Consider the following 24,620-nt stretch of genomic DNA (forward strand, 5'->3'; position numbering starts at 1 on the left):
GAGCCAGTGCTACCTCGAGAGCCAGCATCAGAGCGTGTCGGTTCCTTTCCCCCATGCTGTGTCACCTCTTACCTTTGGTGTCTGTCTTTGATGAATCTGTAGAACTCTGAGGTTTCACCTTCTACAATGTCAGAAATGTACCTGGGGGTCCTGCTGCTGGGGCACAAGCACCACCCCCCACGTCCCCATACACCCAACCCTCCTCACTGGGACACACAGCAGGCCGCTCGCTGCAGCCCTTGCCTCCCTGGTAGGAGTGCTTGGAGGTAGCTCGGGACAGGTCCCGGACACAAATAATCTGGAAAACAGAGCTTTCATGAGACCTAATTCTAATTACCTGCCATGCATTGACTTTGAAACCATCTGTTTGCTCAAGCTGGAAAGAGGGTGTCAGCAGGCACGAGTAGCACTGCACGGGGGCCAGTGTGCCCTGAAGTCTTCCCGGCTAAATCTGAGTAATAGTGATCAGAAATCAAAATGAGAAAATTATGTAAGCTGCTGTATATTTCATTACTGAACAACCATGGGATGGTGACTGCGTATTTTGTAGCATGGGATGGTGACTACATATTTTTGTATGTTGCTGATTTCTGGAAATTTTTTACATGTGGTATTTCACGCTGTTTAAATCAATGAATTCCCTTTTATAAATAAAACAGACCTTAAATTTCGCTTACTTGTCATTGCACAGGAGCGGGCAAGTTCAGCTAATCTGTTTTAGGTTCTAGAAAGTTTGAGAACTTGGTTTAAAAAAAAGGAAAATTAATGTATTATTTTCTCTTAAATAGCAGAATTTATGTTTATTTTGTTTGTGTTGTTATATGTAATTAATATTTAACGTTAATGACTATGATTATAGTTCTATGATATAAAAATAAGTATGCTATGATTGGCAGTTGGATTTCACTTTTAGTTACCTTTTTTTTTTCTTTTATAGCTTTTCACCTCTGGTTCCTACATCTGGATTGTAGCCATAAGTGGACTTGTAAGTGTGATTTCTCCTCCCCCCCTCCTGAAGAAGAAGCTTTAGGAAAAACATAGATGATGGGTCATATTCAGTTATTTCCAACATTCTTTTAACCACATCAGTCTCTGGCTCAGCTCTACTTCCTTAGTGATGAAAAAGGAACAATTCCATGGCTATATGGCATGAAAGTGCCTAATTTTTCTGTTTTCACCATAATCTTGGTAAAAGGTGTAGCCAAGTCTCCTGCTGATATTGCTGTTTTAAATTGCATTAGTAGTTGAATTCATAGTAAGAGAAAATTGAAGGAAAAAGAAAATGAAGAAGTTGGGTTTACTAAAAATAATAAGGCTGTTCTGCTTGTTTTGTGAAGATACGTTGTCATGGAAGGGAAATAATAAGGCAAAGTGGAAAGTCAGGTGGGTTGGAATTGACTGAAGACTCATGGGGTCTGTGGCCAGAGAAGGAAGAAGGGAAAGAGGCCAAGGATTCGGGCCTCCCCCCTCCCCCCGGCCCTGGCACCACCGTGTCCCTTCTCACCTGCCCTGCCATCCAGTGGTATTTTAATAAGCATCAATCTAAAGCTTTGTTTATGAGGTATTTTAAAATGAAATCCAGAACATGGAAATGAGCTTTATTTTCTCCCAGTGCTTAAATTTGAACTCCCAAATTTATATAAAAATAAATATGTTTATAACGTGTCTATGGAATGCAATTTTAATTTCTGTGTTGGACAAGACTAAGAAAATGGCAGAAGATTCGTAATAGCATGTATAACGTCTGAGGGGATTTATTTGGAAATAGCTCTGCATTCTGCTACAGCCATTTTAAGTAAAATAGCATAATTTTTTCCCAGGTAAATGGTATGGTGGGGGTGGTCACTGTGTCTTCCTTTTTGCCTGCTCCTTTCTCTCCTTCCTTTAAGCTCATTCCTTTTCTGGATTCATTCTTTTCATAGACAACTTTGTCCTTCATTCCCCACAAATAATGTGCTTCTGGCCAGAATTCTGGGGATTGCTGTCACTTTGTTTCCCCTTCCTAAATCTTTACTCATTTCCCCGGATAAACCTGATTGGCTTTTGAACCACAGAGCTGAGAGGCATTGTAAGTTCTTCAAACCGCTTGAGCCACCAGACAGTCCCCAGCTGGACATGACTTAGGGGTCCGGTTGCCAGGCTCTCCCAGGTCTAATCTCATCTCTGCTGACCTGCCGGAGCATTGACTATTTCTTGCATCAGATGTTTTGTCTCAGCAGTGATGTCTTCAGTCCTTTTTTGGATACTCTCCTAAAGCAGTCAGGAATTGGAGAAGTGCCTTATCGTATACTGTGTCACTGTGTTAGTTTTCTCTTGATGGATTGCTCTCATTATCCTACCCTTCTTTAATAACTTACTATGTGACTTACTGTTTTAAGAAACCCCATTTTCTTTATTTTGTTTTCATACCCCTGGTTTTTAATTAAATGCTTGCTAGCACCTCATAGTTTCATTTTGTGACATTCAGTGATCTAGAATGAAGGTTGCGTTTTTCATCTCTTTGTATCTTCTTAGATCTAAAATGTACGTGCTGGAATCACAGTCTTTTCAATGCATATGCTTATCAGATAGTTTAGGTGCTTGTCTTAACTTTCTTTAAGGAATTAGCAGGTTAACAAATTTTGAACATAAAAGTCCCTTGTTTCAGAAGAATGAATAGCGTCGTAGCGTCGCACAATACTCAGAATGCAATTCCCACATCAATTTAGCATTTAATCTCCCTCTTAATACCTCTGAGCCAATGGAATTTTCCCTGTTTACAGTAATTAATTCAACCAGTGTTACCAACCTCCTACCATGAATACAAATCTGATAAATCTTCATGGCAGCCCTCTCCTATATTATTACTCCGCCGTGATTGGATGACACTGTGTTTTCTTAAAATGATGACCAGCAGTGATAGTCGTAGCCAGTGTGCCTTCATGCTACACTGCAAGTGCTGGTCTTGAACTTTATGAATGTTTTATTTCTGACTTTTTCGAGCAGATCCCAGCTTTGTTATGAAATATTTCATGTACTATGGTATGCTTTCAATAGGATGATTGTAGAGGAGTCACTAAAGTTATGAAAGTGCTGGGCTCACACACCCCTGGTTATAGGATCACAATCTGAGATTCACAAAACCAGAGTTGTCCTAGATATCTCTTGCTCAACACAACTTCTCCTATCCCATATGTGTTAAGTGACTTCCCTTTTTTTAATACTGAATAAAATACTAAAAATAAATAAGTAAAAAATTCTATACCAAAAAGAAATGCACCGATGATCTTTAGTCTTTGGGGGGTGAATGGGGAGGGGAGTGGTTAGAAAACGTGTTAATGAAATTCATTTTTTAGAATTGAAATCAGTGGTTCACTCTGACAATATTGTGTGTTAAGGAAGTAATTTTTTTTTTTAATTTCAAGCTGATGAGTATTATTTTTTAAAAGAAAGAACCTTTTTTTTTTTTTAAAAAAAAAAAGGAGGCATTTGTGTAAATCATAAGTCATATGCTGTCTGTAGTCAGAGAAACCAGAAATTTTACTCATCCATTTCTGGAAAACTGCCATGTTTTGGATTTAGTCTATTTTGTTGAGTTATTAGTGGAATTATTTTGGTGAGACTAGTTTTTATCTCCTGTGTCAGTCATTCTTCACGGTTATAAATGTTTTTGGATATGTAAGTTTAACCCAACACTTTGATTTCTTTATGCATTTATTTATGTATTCATTCATTCCCGCTGACTTTATAATGAGGATGTTGATAAATAACTTCAGTACAGTATCTTACCGGGTGGGAGCCCATTTTCAGCTTTCAGTGGGCACATAGAAAAGAATGAGAACTAGAATTTTTTCTGGGTTGGGGGCAGTATCTAGCCTAGCAATAGCAGTCAGAAGTAGGTTTCCCTGGGACCATATCACTCTTCAGCGTTGCTCTGCAACCTCCCAGGTCCCGCTGCCACCCGGGAAGAGGCCTTTCTTGTGCTGAAAGCTTTACTTTGAGGTGATTCACGTGTATCATTGTCCAATGTTTACACATTGCGTTGTTCCTCCTTGGGCAGTTCTGATTTTTAATATCATCATTTAAAATAGGACTGTTTTCATGAAAGGTTACAAAAGGTGATTTGAAAACCTGGCTGTAGCAGCCAAGTGAAGCGGCTCATTTTACGCAAGAACTTCCAGAATGTTAGCACACATCTGCTTCCAGCATCTTCTCATCACCGCGTTTGGCTGTTCTTCCCAACGCCTTTGGCAGGGACCTTAACAGTCGAGGCCACACTCAACTCAGCATCCTACCGGCCCTGCTACACTCCAACCCTGCCTCTCGTTCAAGAAAAAAGCTTCCTTATTGAACTTTATTTAAGTTCTCCTTGCGGTTCTGCAGAGAATCTGCCGCCCATCCATATCCCAGCAGTTCTCCATTTGCTGCCCTTCTGTGCGTCACGGTGATGAGTCATCACCACCAGGATGTACCCTCATTCTCAAACCTGAAGTCTCAGGCCTGAGCTGATCTGGTCTGATTAAAACAGAAAGAGCCTACTTTTGCCGATTTGCCCTTCTTGCAGTTCACTTGCTCATCGTCCTCTCGTCTCCCCTCAAGCTACATAAGAAAAGCAAACAGGCCGGTGTTTGTCAGACCCCAGGTTTCTCCCCTCCAACGTGTCCCTCCAACACTTTACCCATTTCCTGGCTTATCACCTGTTCTCTGCAGGGTATCAGATTTTGGTTTTCTTGTGATTAAACAACCTTACTGTGGAAAAAAAAATCTGTCCTGCCCCACAACAAGATTACAGACAGAGATTGACATCAGATCATTTAGGACTTTCAGTGTGGTCCGGGTGTGCGTTTGTTCTGTAGGCAGCAGGGGGTTCTTGAATGCTTTTCGAACAACAGAATTTCCCACTGGTGCAAGGTAAGAAGTTTTATTGGGGTTTGCAAGTCCCAGGAAGGGCAGGGGAAAGTGAGCAATCTGGAAGGACTCAGCTACCTGTGAGCTGTCACTTGTCTGTCTTCCTTCCCACCACAGTTTTTTAAAAGACAAAAATATAACATGGTCTCACAGTAACTACAAGAGAGCAAGCCTGGGACAGAAGCGGCACGTTCGCTGGCTCTCCGAGTCACAGCATGTCTTTAAGGAGAGAGGTCACGAGCGAGAACAGTCGCTGAGGAAATCTGACCTTTCTTAGGAGTAAAATTTGAAACCCCAACCAGCTCGTGGTGAGTGAGAGTGGTGTCAGGGCCCCGAGCACCCCCCTGTGTGGCTTATGCTCTCTGCTCTTCAGCTGCCTTTTCTCCTCTTCTCATCCTTCTCGGGATTGACCAAAAAGGTGCAGTGGAGCAGGTGGAGCGATCCATCAGATCCCCAGCATTTGCACTTGAACCTTTGGGATCGAGGTGGTTTTCTAGCAGTTCACTGGAGATGAGGACAGAAGTGAGAAGCCAAGGCCAGAAAGTGGTAGGGTAGGTGGGCTCTGTGAAAGGGCCGAGTGTACAAGCAGAAGATGCCAGCAGGTCCTCAGGAGAATCCCTATTGAAGAACATTTTCATCTTCCGATAACTAAAATAGCGTTTATCATTCTAACACTGAATCGATTGCCTCCGGTCGGCCCCTTCCCCTGCCCTGACCTCAGGTAGCCTGAACCCACAGGAAGAAGCCGTCTGGGCTCTGCCTTGTGCTAGCTATTGCAGCTCGGTGCAGGGCTGACAGGGAGGGTCTCACTAAACGGCAGATACACAGGGGCAGTGACCAGCAGACGTCGATATTTAACTCTGCAAAACAGAATACATGAAATTATGCCAGTGGCTTGTTGAAGTGGCACAGAGGGGCCTTAGAGAGGATTGTTAATACTGCAGCGAACCTTTCACTGGTGGCAGAAACCTCGCCTCCTTTCAGGGCCGCTTTCAGACCTTCCTCTCGTCCCTCCCCACCCCCAGCCTGCGGACTTGCCTTCGTGGTGTCGAACCTCTGACCGCTGCAGCATCCTTCTGTCTCAGCACCCCTGACCTTGTGCCGTCTCCTATTTTGCATGAACGAACACAGGGCAGCTGCTAAGTTCCAGGCCCGCACTTGGCCGAGTGCATTGTGTGTTCACGTGCTTTTGTTTGTTCAGAGAATTTGCAGCCCCCTCTCTTCAGGGCCCTCCCCATGGGTCTGCCTGGTGCGCTGGGACCCCGGACACTGCTCTGCAGCCTCTACTAGTCACTGAGAGCAGGAGCAGAGCAGCGAGTGCCTTCTGCTCCTCCGGGAGAGCAGCCTATGCCAGGAGGATGCTGCTGCCCGGCCCAGACGCCCCCCCATGCTGAGGAGGCCCTGGCGGGATGGGCCGAGTGGGCCACGACTGGGAGCAGGTCTGAGTGTTTGAAATGCAGGGTCATTTATCACCACTCTAAGTCCAGCTTCAAGAAAGTGGAGCAATATAGCTCTTTTCTCAGCACTTTGCAAGTATTACTTCATCCTCATAAAAGCCTGAATTAGGCACGCCTCTCCCCATTCTACAGATGAGGAAACCGAGGCAGAGAACTTAAGTCTTTCACCGAGAGGACCCGTATGTGGTGGAGACGGGCTTCCGAGGTGCCCCCAGCGAGAGCACTGGCTCTGCGTAGCTCGGCCCCGCCTCCCTCCCCTCTTTCCCACCTTCTTCTCCCCGCAGATCGTTACTCATTTAGGTCTTGACCCTGAAGCTCTTTCTGAGTCAGCCCTGTCTTTCAGTTTAAGAATTATACATTATTCTTTGCCATTCCCAGGGCCTGGCTTAGTCTCCAGCATTGTATCTGCTTCTATAAATAACCATTGAGGCTCAAAATACAATATTATCAAACTCATTTCTGTGCTACGAAACACGAATGCTCTGATCACCAGGATACATTCCACCCGCACTGCCTTCCTAGGTTCTTGATACCATCTCTACCTGGAGGAAAACCTAGACTCCCCCCGAAAATGGGGAGGCCCAGGGTCAGGTTGCTAGCAGGAGGGTGATGGAGCCAGGACCAAAGGCCAGTGTTTTCTGTCCAGCACCTTCCAAGAAGCCCCTCTCAAGACCCTCATGCATTCTTTCCTCTGCAAGACCCTTGCAGACAAAGCTCTTTCTGGGTCCCCCTGACTGCACCTCTAAGGTGAGATTCATCATCACTGGGGACACAATTCTAAGGGAGAGCCTGAACACAAAGGAATTTTAAAAGTAGCTGCAGGTGCTGAAAGCCACATGCCAGCCACCTCCCGCAGCCTTTGTCAGTTTGGTGGGGTGCCCAGTGTGCAGGGAACGAGCTGCTGCTGGCCTCCTGTCTCCTGCTGTGGACAGACCAGCCCACAGCTGCACTTTTTCTCCTGAGATCACCAGCACACTTCACTGGCCTTCTCAGATGGTTGAAGGCAGCTTAGCCCTCACCCTGCACAAGCCCCAGAGCCCTCCTCTTGGGTTTCTAGCACTGAAAAAAAAAAAAAGTAGCTTTAAAAAGTTTAAAGGATCATTAAAATATATTAAGTTGGTTCAGTTGTGCTGTCGGTCAACCGGAGATGAGGAAGAGGTTGCCCAGAAAACACCCATGCTTCTAAACCATAGGTGATTTGTAGAGTATAGTGTCAATTGCCTTGAGGAGCATTTTCCCATAGGACTTTGCATTGTTTTCTTACCAAGAGATGGAAAGTCTGGAATCAAGGTTGGTTATCTCTTCACACTGATTCTTTAAGCATCTCAGGGTCTACCAGCCATCCCTCTTTGGGGCTGACCGTGTTACTCGTTCTCTTCTGCCTTGATGATAACTTCTGGGAAAGGACTGTAGTAAAACCAACGAAGATGGTAAGAGCTTCTTTTTAACAAGGAGGAGTACACCTCTGTTGTCACTCAGCCATTGTTATGTGTGGTTTCTGCTTTGTGTAGCTTAACTTGGCCCTCCAGGTGCATGATTTTTCCAAAGGAAAAGCTTAGAGCCGCTTCCTAAGACAGTTTGTTAGAGACAGAGAAGCTATAATCAGTGTCATTAATTCAGTTCCTATTCTAATTCAGCATCCCACGAATCAGAAAAATACCCAGTGTTGTGATTGGGTACTTCACAGTGATACTGAAGGAGCGAATATAGGGAGTTCACCTGCACAGCCCACATCTGCACTTGACAAAGAACAAGGTCAGGAGACTGTCACCAGGAGCCAGAGCCCCCAGGTGCTGTCTGTCTTGAGAAGAAGAGTCATTTCATAATTTATCACAAATGGAAGAAATAGCTTTGAGCATCTCTTATCTGCACAGATTTGGTTGTGGGGAGGGGGTAATAAGATAGGTAATCTCCAGTTTCTTCTTTATTTAGCATTTCAGTGTGGAGGTAGGAAACAAAGGCCAGAATTAAAGCAAGCTTTTTTTTTGTTTGACTCCTGTAGACACTAGACACCATACCTAGTGTCTAGAACACAGTCTGGCACGTAGTAGGTGTTTAATAGGTGCATTGAGTAAAGAAATGAGACCAAAGTGGGTCTGGTTTCCTCAGGATTTGAATGCATCTGAGTCATATGTTGGGGTCCAGGTGCAGAGGAGCAGGTGCCCTCAGCCCACCCCGTCTTGTCTCGGGGAGGCAGCCCTGCGTGTCTCCTGTTGTCCCATTAGATGATGGGTGTCTCGAGTGCTGGACTCTGTTCCCAGGGTCCTGCAGTGCAGGTTTTGTGCAGCCCCAGGCCCTGGAGAAGCCCCACAAGTGAGCACCTGGCCACCTTCACCAGGTCGAGGCGCCTCCCCCTGCCTGCTGTGGTTTGGTGCTGACTCTGAACAAGACCGCCAGGCAGTGGAGGTCTACCCTCTGTAATCCAGAGCCTTTCTTGTGTTCTGTACCTTGTGGTTTTTCTTTGGAGCATAATTTCACGAGGTCCTTTCTCAAAGGATAATAATCTAAAAATTGAATAAATAGATAGTCAACATCCACATTTATTCATGCCTAAAAGAAAACAGTTTCCTGTTGTTTAACATTCTCAGTTGGGTTTTTGAGGTAACGTCTCTATGGTCTGCCAGCAGCTGTGGCCGGGCTCTGGGGCCCAGACTTTGAACAGCATGGGGCCCAGAATGCTCTGTGGCACCCGGGTCTCTGGATCCCTGTTCCTGGCTGACTTCCTGGTCCCTGCCGCTCAGATGCTCTGGTCCTGCTGCAACCAGCCTCCCCAGACACAAGCCATGGCCCCTCGTCATTCTTCCTCTTGGCCAGGTACATCCAGGCACCTGGCCTGCCTGAGGACACAGCTGCTGCCTTGTCCCTGGTCTTTGGGCCCCGCTGCATGATCCTGGCTTCCAGGCTCCAGGGCCTGCCCCTCTGCCCCTCCCAGGATTTCTCATGGCCTCTTAAATTGCAAGTCTGAGCACAGAGTCTATTTTTAATGCCTCCTTTTTTTCACAGAGTCCAGGGGTTTCAGGAAAACTCTCACTCAAAAAGTCCCAGTAAATAGCTTATAAGATATTGAAGTTATTTGGAACATACACACTGAAGGTGGTAAATGTAAGGGATACTCCTGCAAAGCTTTCCGCAGTGACAAGGTGTGCCCAGGTACAATTTATTATGCTACACTTGATTTTAGCCAAAAGGCCGAGAAGCGATACAATTTAATATGCTTAGTCTTATCTCTTCTTGGCACAGACTATGGCAGCGAACATGTTGAATATTTATAGGAAACATAACGCTAAGCTCTTTATATTTTAATCCTTTGTGAATGCCATAACATTTTGCAATAGCCTTTATTTGTATGACAACCCGAGCGCATGCTGGTGGACAGAGAACGCACAGGTGAATGCTACCTCGGGAAAGGACAAACTTTGGACCAGAAAACGTAGTCCACTGGCAACATCCCAGTTTCCTTTAAAAGACTCTAAGATAATGTATTTATTGTTGTGGCGTGTCATCCATTCACTGTTCTTCCAGCAAATACTTACTGATCCTTATGTGCCAGGCACTCTTCGGGGCACAGAGGTGAAGCAGTGATCAAAACCAGCAACAATCCTCCCCTTCTAGACAACCATTCAAATAAGGAGCAAGTCACAGGACAGAAATTTAAGCACTTGAGCCCAAAGCCCCTGCTTCAATCCTGCCACCCCTTGCACCAGCATATTTACTTACTACTTGGTAGATTATCCCCAATTCTGTGAGTAGATCCATGGAGCGGGGCCAGGGGTAGGTATGGACAGAAGGCTGAAAATCCTTAACCTTCATTTATTCCTTAAAGGAATCAACAGCATGTTCCTCCCCTGATCCCCAAAATTGTGAGCTCCTTAGGCACAGGCAAAAGTTAATGCTCCCTCATTTCCTTGAAAGACCTGACCACATAAAATAACACCACACTGGTGGGTTTAGAAGGAATCTAGGTGTGATGTCTAAGACAAAGTGTAGTACAGGACGCTAGCTGGAACTCTGCTCCTGCACGATTCCTGTGCTCTACTTGGGACAGTCCGTATGAACTCTAAGCACATTGTGATGAGTTAAAGATGCATGTTGTAATCCCTAGGGCCGACACAAGGAAAAAATACAATGGGATAGTGCTAGAAAAGCAAACAACTAAGCAAATTAAAGTATCAAAAAATATGTGCTTAAAGCAGAAAGTCAGAAAAGAGAAACAAAGAACACAAAGCAGATGAGACACATACAAGCCAAATGGCAAAATCCAACTTCATCAAGGTAAATACATTCAGGGTAAGTAACTGACTGAGTTTAAAGGCCAGAAATGCTCTCCACGGGAAACTTTAAGCCCAAAGACAGCTGAGAGGGCATAGATGTGGGCTGTGCTGGGCGTGGGGGGAGCTGCCCACCTGCCGCAGCTCCTGGTGTCTATTCCCTGAGCGTGTCTGAGCTCCAGGGAACCTTCTACCATCTTTCAGATTTACCCTTCTCCCCAGGTGCTAAGGGACTTCTAATTACTCAATGCATTTTCCGTTTTGTTGCTGTGGTTCAGGATGACAGATAGCTTTTTAGTTTCACTAAATGTGGAGTTTGTCCTATTTTCGTTTTCTTTTTGTTCTTGTACCGTGTTTGAGAGACGGGCCCTGGAAATGATTCGAAATCGGAAGTCTCCCACCATTCACTTTCCCGCCTGCTGGCAGTCTGACTTTGCTCCTGCAGCTGCACCAGAATGTTATTAAAACGTCATCAGAGGCCTCCATTTTGCCAAATCCAATGGCCATTTTCTTTTAATTGAGCCCTGAGCTGCGTTGGAGTGGACTGGTTCCACCTTCAGGCTGTTCTCGTAGTTTCGGCGCTTTGAACTTCCCCAGCTCCCATCGGTTCACTGGCAGCCCCTTCTCAGGCTCCTTCATGGGCTGCTGCTCCATCCGCCCCCCCAAGTACTGGGCTACTCCTGGGTCCAACCTTCCTCTCCTCTCCCTGTTGTTCATCTCATCTCATCTAGTCCCATCGCTTTGGATTCCGTCTAACACCAGGGACTCCCAGTCTCTGCTGACTTTCCTCTGGAGTTAGTTCCAGGCATGTGCATGCAACTACCTACTTGGCCTCTCCAGTAAAGTCCCTGGTAGATGCTCCCACATTCATTCCTGGATTGCATTTGCTGTTTGCTCTGCTGGAAATGTTCTTCCTCCCATTCTCCAAATCATTGCCCTCCCCCCATGAGTCTTCAGATCTTCATTCATGTATCACTTCTGCGAGAGCTTCCTTGACCACCCAACCTAATGAAGGTCTCTGCCCAGGTCACTTTTCATTTCCCTCCCAGAGCTTGTCTGGGGTGGTCTTGTGCGTGTGTGCCGGTTTACCGTCTGTTCACATGGTCAGAGCAGGCCTGTCAGGCAAGCTCCCAGTCGGTGTGCTTAATTTCTTATCCAAAGAATCAAATGCACACAGCTAAAGCTTTTCTTTTTTTTTTTTTTCTTTTACAAATAGTCCACGTTCATTTTTACCCCAAAAACTATGGTCACTAGACTTCTCTTACCATATAAATGAGCTTAAGAAGAAAAACAGGTGGGCCTCCCTGGTGGCGCAAGGAGTTAAGCACCGTACTATGAAGCAATCCGCAGCCTCTGCAGCACGGGTTCGATCCCCACCCAGCCAGGGAGCTACCCACATGGGGAGGCAGACCTCTCCTGTCTCACCCGCTACTCTCCTCAGCAGTGGATTTCAGACTGTCTGCCTGTTCTATTCCCCACTCTGTCTCTGGTGAATCCTCTCACCCACCCACCCCCCGCCACATCTCTGGCCTGTACCCCAGCTCTTGTATATATAAATAAATAAATGTTAAAAAAAAAAAAAGAAAAACAGGTTCATTTGTAAGCAGGATTGCTAACTATGTAAGTGAGGATTTCAAAGTCTGAAAGATGGATTAAAGTGCTGTCTGCCTTGTAGATGGTCTTTCTTTTCTGACTGGTGTGTGATGTGGCTGGGTCAGATCACGAAACATCAGGGTTCTCTGCCACTTGCCTCAGAGATGGCCATCTGCCAATGGGAGTAACCACAGATCTAGCACCCTGTGAAAGTGTTTTGATTATCAGATCTTTCAAGACTTATTTTTCAGTAAAAACATTGTTTTAAAATATTTCACCAGTGCTGAGTGTTTGAGCATTTGCCACACTTCCACCGTAATAAAAACAGTTTGTCAAAAGTCATGCTGACTTGTGCTGCTGGGTGTTCTGCAGTTTGGTCGGAGTGGTTAGTTACCACCTACGCCAGCTACCACAAAGAGAAGGAATATGTTCTTTAAAATACTGTTCCATGCCAACAATCCATTGGGACTTTTTTCTTTCAGATTTCCGGTATCTGCTACAACAGCAAGGTGCTGCAGATCCAGCAGGTGCTCTGCGTCCCCAGCGGGGTGGCCAGGTTCTTTTCCTGCACCCTCGAGCCCATCTTCTCGTCGGCAGAGCCCACCACCGAAGCCAGGGTCGGCATGGGGGCCACGGTGGATATCCAGAGACAGCAGAGGGTGGAGCTGCTGGACCGGCAGCTCATGCTCTCCCAATTCGCGCAGGCCCGGCGGCAGCGGCAGCAGCAGGTAACACGGCAGTAACCGTGAGCACCTGGAGCTCAGCAGCACTCTCTCTGCGCTTGTAGGTGGCACAGACCACGTGCTGTCCCTGCGGTGTGGGTGTTAACGTGTTTTCAGCTAGAATGTAGGTCTCTTGGTAGTGGCTGATTCTCGTTTAAATTTTTCTAAAGGTAAAACACTAAATTGCTGCTGAAAGACCTGGTCAGCTGGACGCTTGTTCTTGTTCCACTTTCATTAGATAAGCATTGTTTCTTAGAGAAACACCAACCTAGTTAACAGGACCTGGTATTTATCTGTTTTTATAATCTTGCAAAAAGCCACAATGTCTTCCTGTTAAAATGCTTATTATCGTGTTCTCTGGAGTGAAAGTCAGTGTAAAACTTCTTGATTTTCCTTGTCGAAATAGAATATGAGGTAAGAGAATTTTCAAGGGAACAACCAAGGAGTAAATCAGATAAACACTCTGTTTTCCTAGTCTTGTCACCAACCATCAGGCCACCCCGAGCACTTGCCCCAACACTCTGAGACTCTACTTGTCTTTCAGGGGAGGCAGAAAGGAGGTTACTGTACATGAGACTGAAACCTCGTTCCTGCCTTTCACTCGTCTGTGGCCACCACACCGGCTCTCCTTTCCTTCTCTCTGTCATCTTTTCCTCTGCGGTGTGATGGGGGGTCCTGTTCCACCCCCTGCCTCCTGTCACCTGGGTGAGAGAAGTGGGTGTGCAGGCCTCACCCTGGCCTGGAGAAGTGAAGCGGGGCCTGACCTCCCCGTGTCCCTTTGTAGATGGGGCCCCAGAGTCCACATCTGGGGTGGGAGTAAGGGGTCGTGTCCACGGGGAAGGATGGAAACAGAGTGGCTTCCCACAAAGCCGCTCGAGTTCGAGGTGGCTCTGGAACAGGCAGTAATGAGGCCTATGACAGGGTGTGCCTCGGAGGACAGACAGCCGTCGCAGAGAGGACAAAGCTGGGTGGAGGTCACAGAGAAGCCCCTGAGGGTGGAGAGCTGAAAGCGAGGCGCCCAGTGACTCCGTCACGGGACAGTGGCATCCAAGACTAACCTCGTGTTTAGCCACAGGAAGAAGTAGATTCTCCAAGGAGACAAAGAAAAATGAAAAACATATACACTGATAATGACCAGGGTCCAGAAAGCTGAGTCACAGTGAGCGTAGGGTCTCCAGGTGGAATCAACAGAGCCACGAGGCAAAAACAGAAGTAACCTGGTTTGGAGGTTTCCAACTCACGCGGTGGCTCGGTGGGTGACCACTGGGGTTCCTGACCTCACCAGAGCCACCTGGGGGCTGGAGACAGAGCTAGGCACCTCTGGAGGCAGCGGGAGGAGGCGGCTCTCATGCCCGGGAGCAAAGCAGGAGGCGGCTCTCGTGCCCGGGAGTGAGGCTTCCCAGGTGGACTTTTGTGCATAGAGTTGAAGAACAGACATTCTGGGGGGATTGGCACCTTTCAAGGAGGGATGGGGAAGGATACAGGGAGGCTGAGCAGTGCTCCTCAGGAGCCTTGCTGATTTGGGGGAGAGTGGGATTGGGAGAGCCCTTTAAAATTATCCCAAATTAGGGCAAGAAGCTGAAGCTTTCCAGCTCCACCAGCCCGTCTGTGGTTGCAGACAGCAGGCCTTGGGTGACCCACCCTCCTGAGATGCTTGCCACCCACAGAAGGTCTCCCTTGGGGGGCCGCGAGCTACCAGCACCCCAACAGCAGAACGGTTGAGCGCTTCCAATCCAGGAGCGGACTGTAGCATCCTCCGTATGCCGCTGGGCTCCTGTTTTCTAGAAGGTCGTGGAGCAGAGCCCAGTGGTGCAGTTCTGGAGCAGCCCGCCAGGGGATGGGCAGCAGGACAGACTGCACCCCTCCTGCCAATACCCCTGCTGGGCCTCACACACATCCTCACCCTCCTGGCTGCCCGTTCGGCTGGGCTCTGGGCGTGTGTCGGCCATGTGGTGGCTACTCTGACCAGGACTAGCGGGGCTCCAGGCACAGATGCAGTGGGACACATGTCCTCTCCCTTCATGAGTCTGATCGGCCCCAGGGAACTCAAGCCGGCGTAGCTGAGCTAGATAAATGTCTGAGAGCAACGGGTCTTCACCAGAGTGCCCGGGGAGTAAGAGGTCGGAGATGAGGTCATCAGTGTGGACAGACAGCCTGCGGGGAGGTGTCCAGGACCCCAGGATGGGCTGCACTGATGGCGGAGGGGGGAGGCTGGCGGTAAATGGGAGGCCCCAGAAAGGAAAGCCCTCTGGGAGCCTGCCTGCCTGAAATGAGGTGGGAGATGGAGAAACGGGAAGTCGTGCCGCAGACGACAGAGCTGGGTTTTGACGCTGGAAGCTGTGAGAAGTGGTTACTGTCATGAAAGGAGTTACCTCAGAAACATCCATTGTGTGGCAGCGCATGGGGCGGTGGGAGAGAGGAGAGACCACAGAGGGAGAGATGCACAGCTCTTCCTCGGTTCCCTCCTCAGCCATGCCGGCTCCCAGGGGCGCCCACAGACTCCTCACCCTGTGTCAGCAGCTGCTGACCCACCCAGCCTGCGGTTCACACCCCCCTCTGAACGCGGCCTGCAGGCTAGAGCACAGACGAGGCCTCCTCACCTGGGGCCCCTGCCCTGCACGCCCCGCTGTCGACTGGATGTCTCTGCTAGAATGTTCCACAGGCACTCGCAACCCACCATCTCTGTGCTAAGTGGGTTTCTCCTTCTTACACGATACCCTGACGAAATGCACCGTTATCTGCCCATAGGGCAGGAAGTCTGGGCTTCGTCTTAGATGTTTCCCTCTCAGGCATCCATGTCCCTCTTGCTCCCTCCCCCAGTTAAATCCCAGAGCATCTTCTTTCACATAAATCTCTTTCCCTCTCTCCATCCAGCTGCCTCAGTTGTGGCCGGCGCCATCTCAGATTGTACCTGTATTTCAACAAGAGTCTCTTACCCCACCTAATCCTGACCACCTCCTTCTCTCCACTGCACCCCACAGTTCTGCCCCCAAGGGGACCTCTGTGGTTTTTGTCCTACTGAAACCCTTCAGAAGCCCCATGCAGCCTCAGCCCAGCCTGTTTGCCTTCATGTCTGCTGGTTCTGCCTAAAACAACCTCACACATACCTGTTCACCCTTCTGTACGTGTTCAGGTATCACCTCCTCTGAGGAGCCTTCTCCCTCCTCCTAGGCGAAGCTGACCCTCTCTGTCCCTGCAGCCCCTGTTTCTTTCCTGGCACTACCCACACCTGCCTCTCACTGCTGATTTGCTTCCCTCTGTCAGCAGTGTCTCGGGCTGAGTAAAGACTTTTTTCATTGTATCGCCACTGTATGAGCAATGCCTGGCACATAGTAGGAACTCACATATTTGGGGGAGTCAGGGCTTAACATTTATGAAACTATTTCATGGCCAGAGGCCAGCTGGATACAGGTGAAGAGTCAGGGCCAGAAAGTATGCAGATCTGCTCTGAGAGAACAAGTGGTGAATAGACTGCTCCAGGTGGCGAAAAGTAAGGGAAGGAGTTCAGGTGTGAGGCCCAGGACCGGCCGTGCGAGGGAGCCCAGACAGCAGGAAGCATCTAAAGAGCGTGTGAGTGTCCCACAGCTTCAAAGACAGCCCCCCTCAGGAGGATCCCAAGCGGAGGTCACAACTAGGAACAGTCCCCTGGACTCAGCGGGAATTAGTTCCCTTGGCCAGGAGGCCCCGTGGGAATGCAGCGCGTGTGGACAAAGTGGACATGGAAGAAGGACAAGCGTCTCTGCTGGTCAGCTGCCTCCTTCGAAGACACCCCTGTGTCGGCTACATCTCCGTCCTTTAGGTTAGACAGGACCCCCCTCCAGAGAGAACCCTTGAGCGTGCTCTGTGGCCAGCACAAGTTCCTTGGCGCTAAAGGATGACATGCCATGTGCTCACACTGCAGCCTCAGGGCCACATCCTGGCGTTCACGAGCAGCCGGGACAGTTCCCACCCGACAGCTCCACCATTGGTGCAGCCCAGAGCCCTCGAACAATTGTCTTCCGGACTCAGAGATGAAAACCAAGCCTATCACACGGTATCATGAGGCCTCTCTCCTGCTTCCTGTCCCCCCTCCCCAACACCAGAGGGTCTGTCTGCTTTCGTAAACTAGCAGCGCTTGACCCTCAGCAGCTGCCTTCCCCTCGGAGTCGCTGGCCCCGGGGCTACTGACATCTCAGAGTCATCCTGGTACTCGCAGCTACGATCTCACTGCACCCAGGCTCATTACATAACTCCTCAGCCGCTCATTCACCTGGCGGGAGCTGTGTTCTCCTCACCCTTGCACTGCTGGGTCTACCGCAGTGTGCTGCCCGGGATGGGGCCTGCCTCTGGCCTGGCCTTCAGGAAGTGGGCAGCCCACCAGGGAATATGTTGAGTCAGTGCCAAGTGCCAGGTTTCTCTCGGAGCTTGTACCCAGCGACAGGATGGACGTGTTCCCCGCAAGGCCCCCATCCTAGGGCGGAGGGGACTCTTGCAGAGGCCGACATTCAGGTGGACATTTCAGCTCAGGAAACCTTGTGAGAAGAAGCACAGGGGCTTGAAAGAGCTGTGGGAACAGGAACAGCACATGATACATTTGCCTAAGCTCTTGGGGTTACCCAGATGAGGCTGGAGAGGAAACAGAGGCCAGGACATGGGTGGCGTCTGCCACACCATGAAGTGTTTTTCCTTTGGTCCTGCAACAAGTTGTGAGTCAGAAAACAACCTGGATTTACCTTAAAAACTAGAAATGGAAATACTATTCAACCCGCAGTTCTTGGGCATCTGTCCAAAGAATATGAAACCATCAGCCCAAAAGCCCACGTGTTCCACAGGGTTCACAGCAGCATTATTTACACTAGCAAGGACATGGGAACAGCCTAAATATCCATCAACAGGCAATTGGATCAAGATGTGGCTTCCACCATGGCGTATTATACAGCCGTAAGCATGAAATGCAGCCATTTTCAATAAAATGGAGCGAATTTGAAAGAATTATGTGCAGCAAAATCAGACAGGATGATAAAAACAAATACTGGACATTCACATAGCAACTTGACAACTAAAACGCTTTCAGAACCAGTGGACGTGGATAAACCTCCCCCTCCCGAGGGCTCTGAGGTTAGAGGGAAGAGGAAAGAAAAGGATGGGGGGCGGGGCGGGTAAAACCTTTTCAAAAAATGTAAAAGAGAAAGAGTGAAACCTTTGAAGCAGGATAGTGAGTTGAATTTGTTTTTAAGAAAGATGACTTCTGCTGTAATGGGAGTGATGGGAGACCACTTGGGAGATGAGGGTGGTCCCTGCGTTCTCGGGGAGGGGGTGAGCTCGCCGCCGAGTCCTGCTCAGTGGCCGCTGTCAAGCCTTCCAAGGCCGCCGGGTGCCCAGACCTCCAGAGCAGCCTCTGAAACGTCCCATAATAAACATTTCAACGGGGGGCGACTTCACGAGTCTCTCGGCTTCATAGCACACGTTTCGCCCTTTTGCGTCTCACAGTGGAAAAGCACAAGACCGGTGAGAAGGGCAGAGGTCTGCATTTGCAGTGAAGGAATCGACCCTGGGTTGACGGGGAGATCTGTAATCAGGGTGGTCATGGCCATAAAGCATGAACTACTTTATATACCCGGAAGAGCTATCAAATGGTAGTTAGGATGATTGCATCGGGCCTCTGTTTTGTGCCTCGCAGGACATTTGAGAGAGTCCTGATTTAGCAGCTGACCTGAGAGTTACTACTCTTAAAACTGCGTAACCTTGACCATGAGGATCCATAGGGCCCTGGGGCCAAACACCTGGTTTGGGGTTATCGGACGCCAAGAGCGGTTTCCACGTTCTCGCAGGTGGTTCTCTGTAAGTGCCCTCCTCACATCTTTGGTTTTGCCTTTGGATTCTTAAAGCTGAAACCATTAGCTACCTGACCTTTACAGAAGAACCTTGCCACCCCCTGCTCTGGAGGTTTACGTAGCTGGCAGTGCTGAGAGCATTTTTTCCCTGGCAAGTCCGAGTTTTCCCCAAGTTTCGTCGTTACTTGGGCCTCCCCCACTGTCTCTGCTGGCTGACGACCCTCGTGCCCTTAATTTACCGCAACATGAACAGTGCAGTGAGACTTCCCGGAAGGAATCTCTGAGTTCCCTTTTCCTATAGAAGTGGGATCCAGGGCAAAGCCCACGGCCAGGGCAGCGTGCCCTGGGCCAGTGAACCCCCAGCTCCTCACGTCCTCAGGCTTCTGGGTGTCCCTGGGATGGTGATCACTTCCTTTTCAGTGGCAAGCAATTGGCCCGCAAGGAAAGGTGGTGCTGGCGGCCGGCGCAGCCTCTGAGTAACACTTGTGGCTGCGCAAGTTGTTTCTTTAGCCACCTCGTTGCTAGGTAACACCTAACGTACGCTCTGTGTGAGTCATATCTGCCCTGCAGGTCATTAATCAAGTATTTTTAATTTAGGAACATCATTTTAGCGTATGAAACGAGCCCTGGGGTTCTCCGTGCTCTAACAGCTGTGTGGGGATGGAGCTCGCTCACTCCACGTGGGCGAGCCAGTGATTTTTAGTTTCTGCAGAGTCATAAAACTATCCCCATATTTCATTTGAGAACATTTTTATGGCCTGAAAAGAAACTGTCTTTTAGCTGTCCCATCCCAGCCCTCCCCAGTCTTCTCAAACCCCAGCCCTAGGCAGCCACTCGTCAACTGTCTATAAATTTGCCTTTTCTGGACGTCCCATAGACGTGGCTCCCGCTGCCTGGTCCTCTGGGACTGGCTCCTTCCACTTGCCTGTTCTCGAGTTTCGGGGGCAGCCCTCCATGTGTTTGGGATGATGAGCCCGTCTAGGAAGCCCCGAGCTGGCAGGTGCTGTGGAGCCAGCATCTGTCACTGCCCCTTCACCTGATGAGGTCTCTGAGGAAGTTGCTTATTCCCCTCTGGCCTCGCACACACCCCATTCCCATAAACAACCTCTCCACAAACAGATTGAGGGCCGGGCCGAGCCTCTCTGGAGAGTATTGCAGCACGCAAGGCAGTGCAGGCCTCGCGTTCCCCTAGCCGAGTAGAAAGAAGCAGTCAGAGCAAAATGTCATGATCACCCTCCCAGGAGAAGCACCTGAGCCAGCCGCTGAAGCCTGTGCTTCCACCTGTACCTGTGCACGGGCACGTGTGTGCATGTGACCCAGGAGTCTGCCTCACGCCAGGGGCAGCCCCACCACCACCACCACCAGCCAGGCGCCCCGACTTGCAGCTCCTGGGCAGCCTCTCAGCACTTTTCCTTTTCAGCCCTGCTCTTTCACTTCTCTGTGCAATTTCATTTAAACACTATTCTTGCTGCCTTGTCAACAAAGCAATCTATTCCGTTAGAGCTAGTTCTTTCATGACTTTTTTTTTCTTTTGCAAGTATGAGCTGCATCAGGTGTGGGATAAGATACAGTGCTTACTTGATAAAAATCTGCAAATGAAATGAAAATTAGGTGCAAGAATTTAAAGTGAAATCAGAGCTAAGCACTGTCTCTCCACCTGCACCTCCTTGCAGAAACTGCTGTTAGGTCTTTCGTGCATCTGTTGTCTTCCTGCTGACCTTTCCTGACGAAATTGGGAACAGAAAGATAGGATCAACTGAAATCCCTTTCCAAGACTGACTCATTAAGTGACCTTGAGAACATCATCTCTGTTCTCCATTCTGCTGTGGCGTCTCCACAAGGAAGAGGGGTGCGGCACCATCTCTTGGTATCTAAGAAAGCAAGTGTGTGGTGCTGACCGGCATGGCATTTGGAGAGAGAAAAGTCATATCCTCGGCCTTTTTATGATTCTTCTTTTATCATCTATTAATCACTCATTAAAACCATGATCAAATCTAGAGATGTGCCCTGAAGCGGACACCTTCTTCCCCATAGGACCTGTTAGCCAGAGGTACAGGAGGAGCATCGTCCTTCCGGTCGTTTTGTGGCCCCCTTCCTCAGCCCCCACACCAAAAAAAAAAGCCATCCTTACTCATTTTCAAAACCAGAAAACACTGCAGTGAGGCCTCCTGAGCTGCTCAGGGAAAAGCCTGATCACCTTGAAAAGCCTCGAATGTCCTGGACCCCACCCCAGGTTCAGAGCTGGCAGCCTGTGGCTAGGTGACAGCTGTGGTTTTGTGAATAAAGCAGCAGCATCCCAGAAATTTCCAGAATCGTGAGTCATGATGGCCTGTCCGAGATTATAGCACAGATGAGTGATACTGAGATTTTAAAAAATCATTCCGTCTAAGTGACAGATGTGACACGCACATCGACCCCACAGTCACAGGATGCAGGCCTAGATCGCAGTTCAGAGCACAGGCTGAGAGGCCCTGCTCGGCACCTGGCTGCCCTGTGCCTGCCTTCCTCCTCGACACTGTTCCCGTCAGTGCTAACGGAACCTGCAGCGCATCAGAGAACTCACTCGGGCAGGCGGGCAGGTAACGCCGGTGAGCCGTCCAGGATCATGTCGGCAGAGGCCGCCTGGACCCTCCAGGCCTGAGCAGCTCTGGCCCGTGGCCTTGGGCGCCTGCTGCAACGGCACAGGCCTCTCTGAGAGAGAACTGCTTGGCTTTCAAGACATTTAATAGATTGATTAGGAAGTGGCAGCTCATAGTTTCGGTATCATTGGTGATCCAGCTTTTCATTTTACCAGGTGAGGAAATCTAGACCCCATGTTTTATTCTGTGAAGTTGGCAGCTAGCCTGAGTTCTGTAGACCTTCAGCAGAGAGAGAGTGGTGAGAACGTGGACTGTCGAGGAGGAAGCCAGCTGCAGATATAAAACAAGAGCTGGGCTGGTTCTCAGCAGTAGGGGGAGGATCGCAGAGGGAACAGGAAAGGGCCTTGCAGGTCACAGGCTGCTTGAGAGGCACCGTGGGTGGAAGAACGTACAGTGAAAAGTTAAATGATCTGGGCTAAGGCTGGTTGGCAGGGCCTTCAACAAAGGGTAGCATAAGGCTGTACGATGGGCCTTGAGGCAGGGCCCCATGGAGCAGCTCAGCAGCCGCAGCACTGTCCAGGAGGTGGTTGGAGGGATTTGGAGGGACCTCTGAGCGGCCTGTCTCTGGACAGTCACTGTGACGCCCCCTGCCCTGCTGGAGGTCTAAACCAGGGTGGTGGCGGGGGGGGGGGGGGGTGTGGATCCATGGACGAGCTGTAGCAGAGGACCTGGGTGGTGGGCGTGTGGTGACACAGCTGGGAACTGTGCCTCTGAGTCATACAGGTTGTAAAACTGTCACCACAACAAAAAATAATACAATTTTAAAAGAAGCAAAAAGAACTTAGGCGTTATAACAAACAGAGCGCTAGGGGTCTTCAGATTATGCCATGGATGAAGGTTGATGTCATTCCCCAAGACTGGGGACATAGGAGGAGCAACGGGACAGGTCTCTGGATCAACTGCAAGGAAGGGTCCCAGGGAAGGTGGATTTGTGGCTCTGAGGTGCAGCTCCTGGGATGGAGAGGAGGGGCTCAGGGTCCCCAGCACACGCATGGCAACCAGAGCCCCAGGAACACGAGACCAGGGACAGTATGTGGACATGAAGGATATCACGGGGAACCCAGAATGGAAAGGAAACAGCCTTTTTTTTTTTAAAATTAAAGATTTATTTATTCATACGAGAACCGGGGTACAGGCCAGATGTGCGAGAGGGTGAGAAGATTCACCAGAGACAGAGTGGGGAGCAGAACAGGCAGACTGACTGAAACACACTGCTGAGGGGAGCAGCGGGTGAGTCAGGAGAGGTCTGCTGCGCCATGCAGGTTTCTCCCTGGCCGGCCGGGATCGAACCCGCACTGCAGAGGCTGCGGACAGCTTCACAGAGCGGTGCTCAACCGCCTGCACCACCGGGGAGGCCCAGCCTTTTTTTTTTTAACAGCGCACCAGACCATGAGCTTCTAGAAGGCAGGCGTGTTGTCTTAATTCTCTTTCTGGCTTCATTACTTAAGGTACTGAGAGATACATTAGTAGACACTGTCAGTAATACTGTTGATTTTACTTTAATTGATGCGACTGAAACAATCTAGTCTTTCTGCCCCCTGAATTCCACGTTAGGCTGTTGATGAGAGTTTGATTGGTCAAATATTTAAGTACTTAGACCAGTTACACAGGTATGAGATATTTAAAATGAAGTAACTTGTGTCCAATATAAAATGGAGTTACTGATGTCAAAGCACAAACCCACCCTGGGGAGTTGAATTAGACACAGTGATGAGGGAGGACCCTGGGTGGACTTTCCAGAACCTCACCCCAACAGCCAGACACACTAACCCTGGGCAGGAAGACTTAGGGGAAGGTGGAAAGAGGCAGCTGGGGACAGCAGGCCGGCGCAGACAACCCTTGCACGCATCTGTTTGCTGGACGCCCGCCCAGCACCTGCTCCTCTCTGCTCACACTTGGGCTCATCGGCAGTGCCCACGTTCAAGAGCCTCAGACTCCCAGGGGCATGGAGGGGGTTAAGGGACAGACGGCCTGTTGTGCGGATGCCTGTGCCTCCGCTCACCCACTCTGACGATGAGGTTGGTGGGTTTTTACTCGTCACAGGTCACCACCCATTTGTTGGCTTGATAAACTGCAAATAAACTGACATCATGGAAATTTCAACTATCGGATGTGGAACAATAATCCCACTCACGACTGTCATCCCCACTGTCAGTTGCTCACATGAAGTGTCCAGGTGTTTCCTGAGGCTCTGGGCAGAACTTCCCGACCCCTGAGCCACGCGTGGGCACAGGGGCCGAGATGTTGGTCTCTTTGGGCACCTGAGAAACACTGGAGGCACCAGGTTGGCTGTAGGCAGCTTTGCTGCCCTGAGTGTCACCCAGTAACCTTTTTGGTCGGTGCCATGACATGAACATTCTGGAAAACCTCAGTCTGAGGCAGAGTCAGTCATTCCCTCTGCAGGTGTCCCCGGTCCCCCCGCCCCCGTGCTTGAGGCAAGTGTCCCCCACAGTTCTCTTGCTCCTTCCTGTGCACCCACACCCTCCAGACTCCCAGAAGCCACAGGCGGAGCAGGGGATGGAACCCTGCTGCCTGCTCTGTACCTCAAAACCCACCACTGATAAGCGCTTTCAGATCACTGAGGAGAAAAGATTCACCTTTTCCCAGTGACCGCTTTTTTCCTTCAATAAAATGAAGATGCCTTTGGAAAGAGCCTTAACTGTCCTACACCATCACACTCAGCGTGCCCGCTCGGCCACCTGCTCGCCCCCTGACGGCATCCGGCTCGGCTGCGCGGCGGCGGTGGTGCTGGCTGGCCCCAGGGTGGTTCAGAGCTCACCCCCGCAGCCTTTCGGGTTCTCAGAGGCGAGTGGGGAAGACAAGAAATAGCACTTGAGGTGCGGTGCGGGTCTCAGGCAACCGGGTAACTAGTACACAGTGAGCTGGTGCAGGGTTTGCAGCTGTTCTGAGTGCTTAACATGCACTGACTATGTTTTCCTCACAATTCACTTACGAGGCGGATGGATGCACTTAGTATTCCCATCGCACAGATGCGGAGACAGACCTGGAGACATTTCTAAAACATGTCAAAGGTCACACAGTCAGTGGCAGAGCTGGGACTTGAACCCAGGTATTCTGCCTGTAGACACCAGAGACCGCTCCCCTCAGGCCGCTCTCTCTTCCTTTCCGGTGCTCTGATTTGACTCCTCGGCATCGCTGTGGCCTTGAAGTGGTGTCGCCTGTGCTCAGTGCCCATCTTTGAGCCGGTGGAGCACGCGGCCTCCTCACCAGTGCTGAAACC

At 49.5% G+C, this 24,620-nt stretch overlaps 1 protein-coding gene across 1 annotated transcript in view; it reads left to right on the forward strand.

Moving 5' to 3' along the window:
- UBAC2 (UBA domain containing 2) overlaps positions 1-24,620 on the forward strand; it is a gene marked incomplete at both ends in the record, with an annotated part of 119,533 nt that overhangs the window by 77,110 nt on the left and 17,803 nt on the right. The window contains 2 exons of the mRNA XM_084235712.1: positions 938-985; positions 12,688-12,933. Coding sequence (XP_084091838.1) covers positions 938-985; positions 12,688-12,933 — 294 coding nt within the window. The remainder of the gene's footprint in view (positions 1-937; positions 986-12,687; positions 12,934-24,620) is intronic.

The sequence above is a fragment of the Talpa europaea genome (assembly GCF_964194135.1).
Source record: "Talpa europaea genome assembly, chromosome: 6".
NCBI lineage: Eukaryota > Metazoa > Chordata > Mammalia > Eulipotyphla > Talpidae > Talpa > Talpa europaea.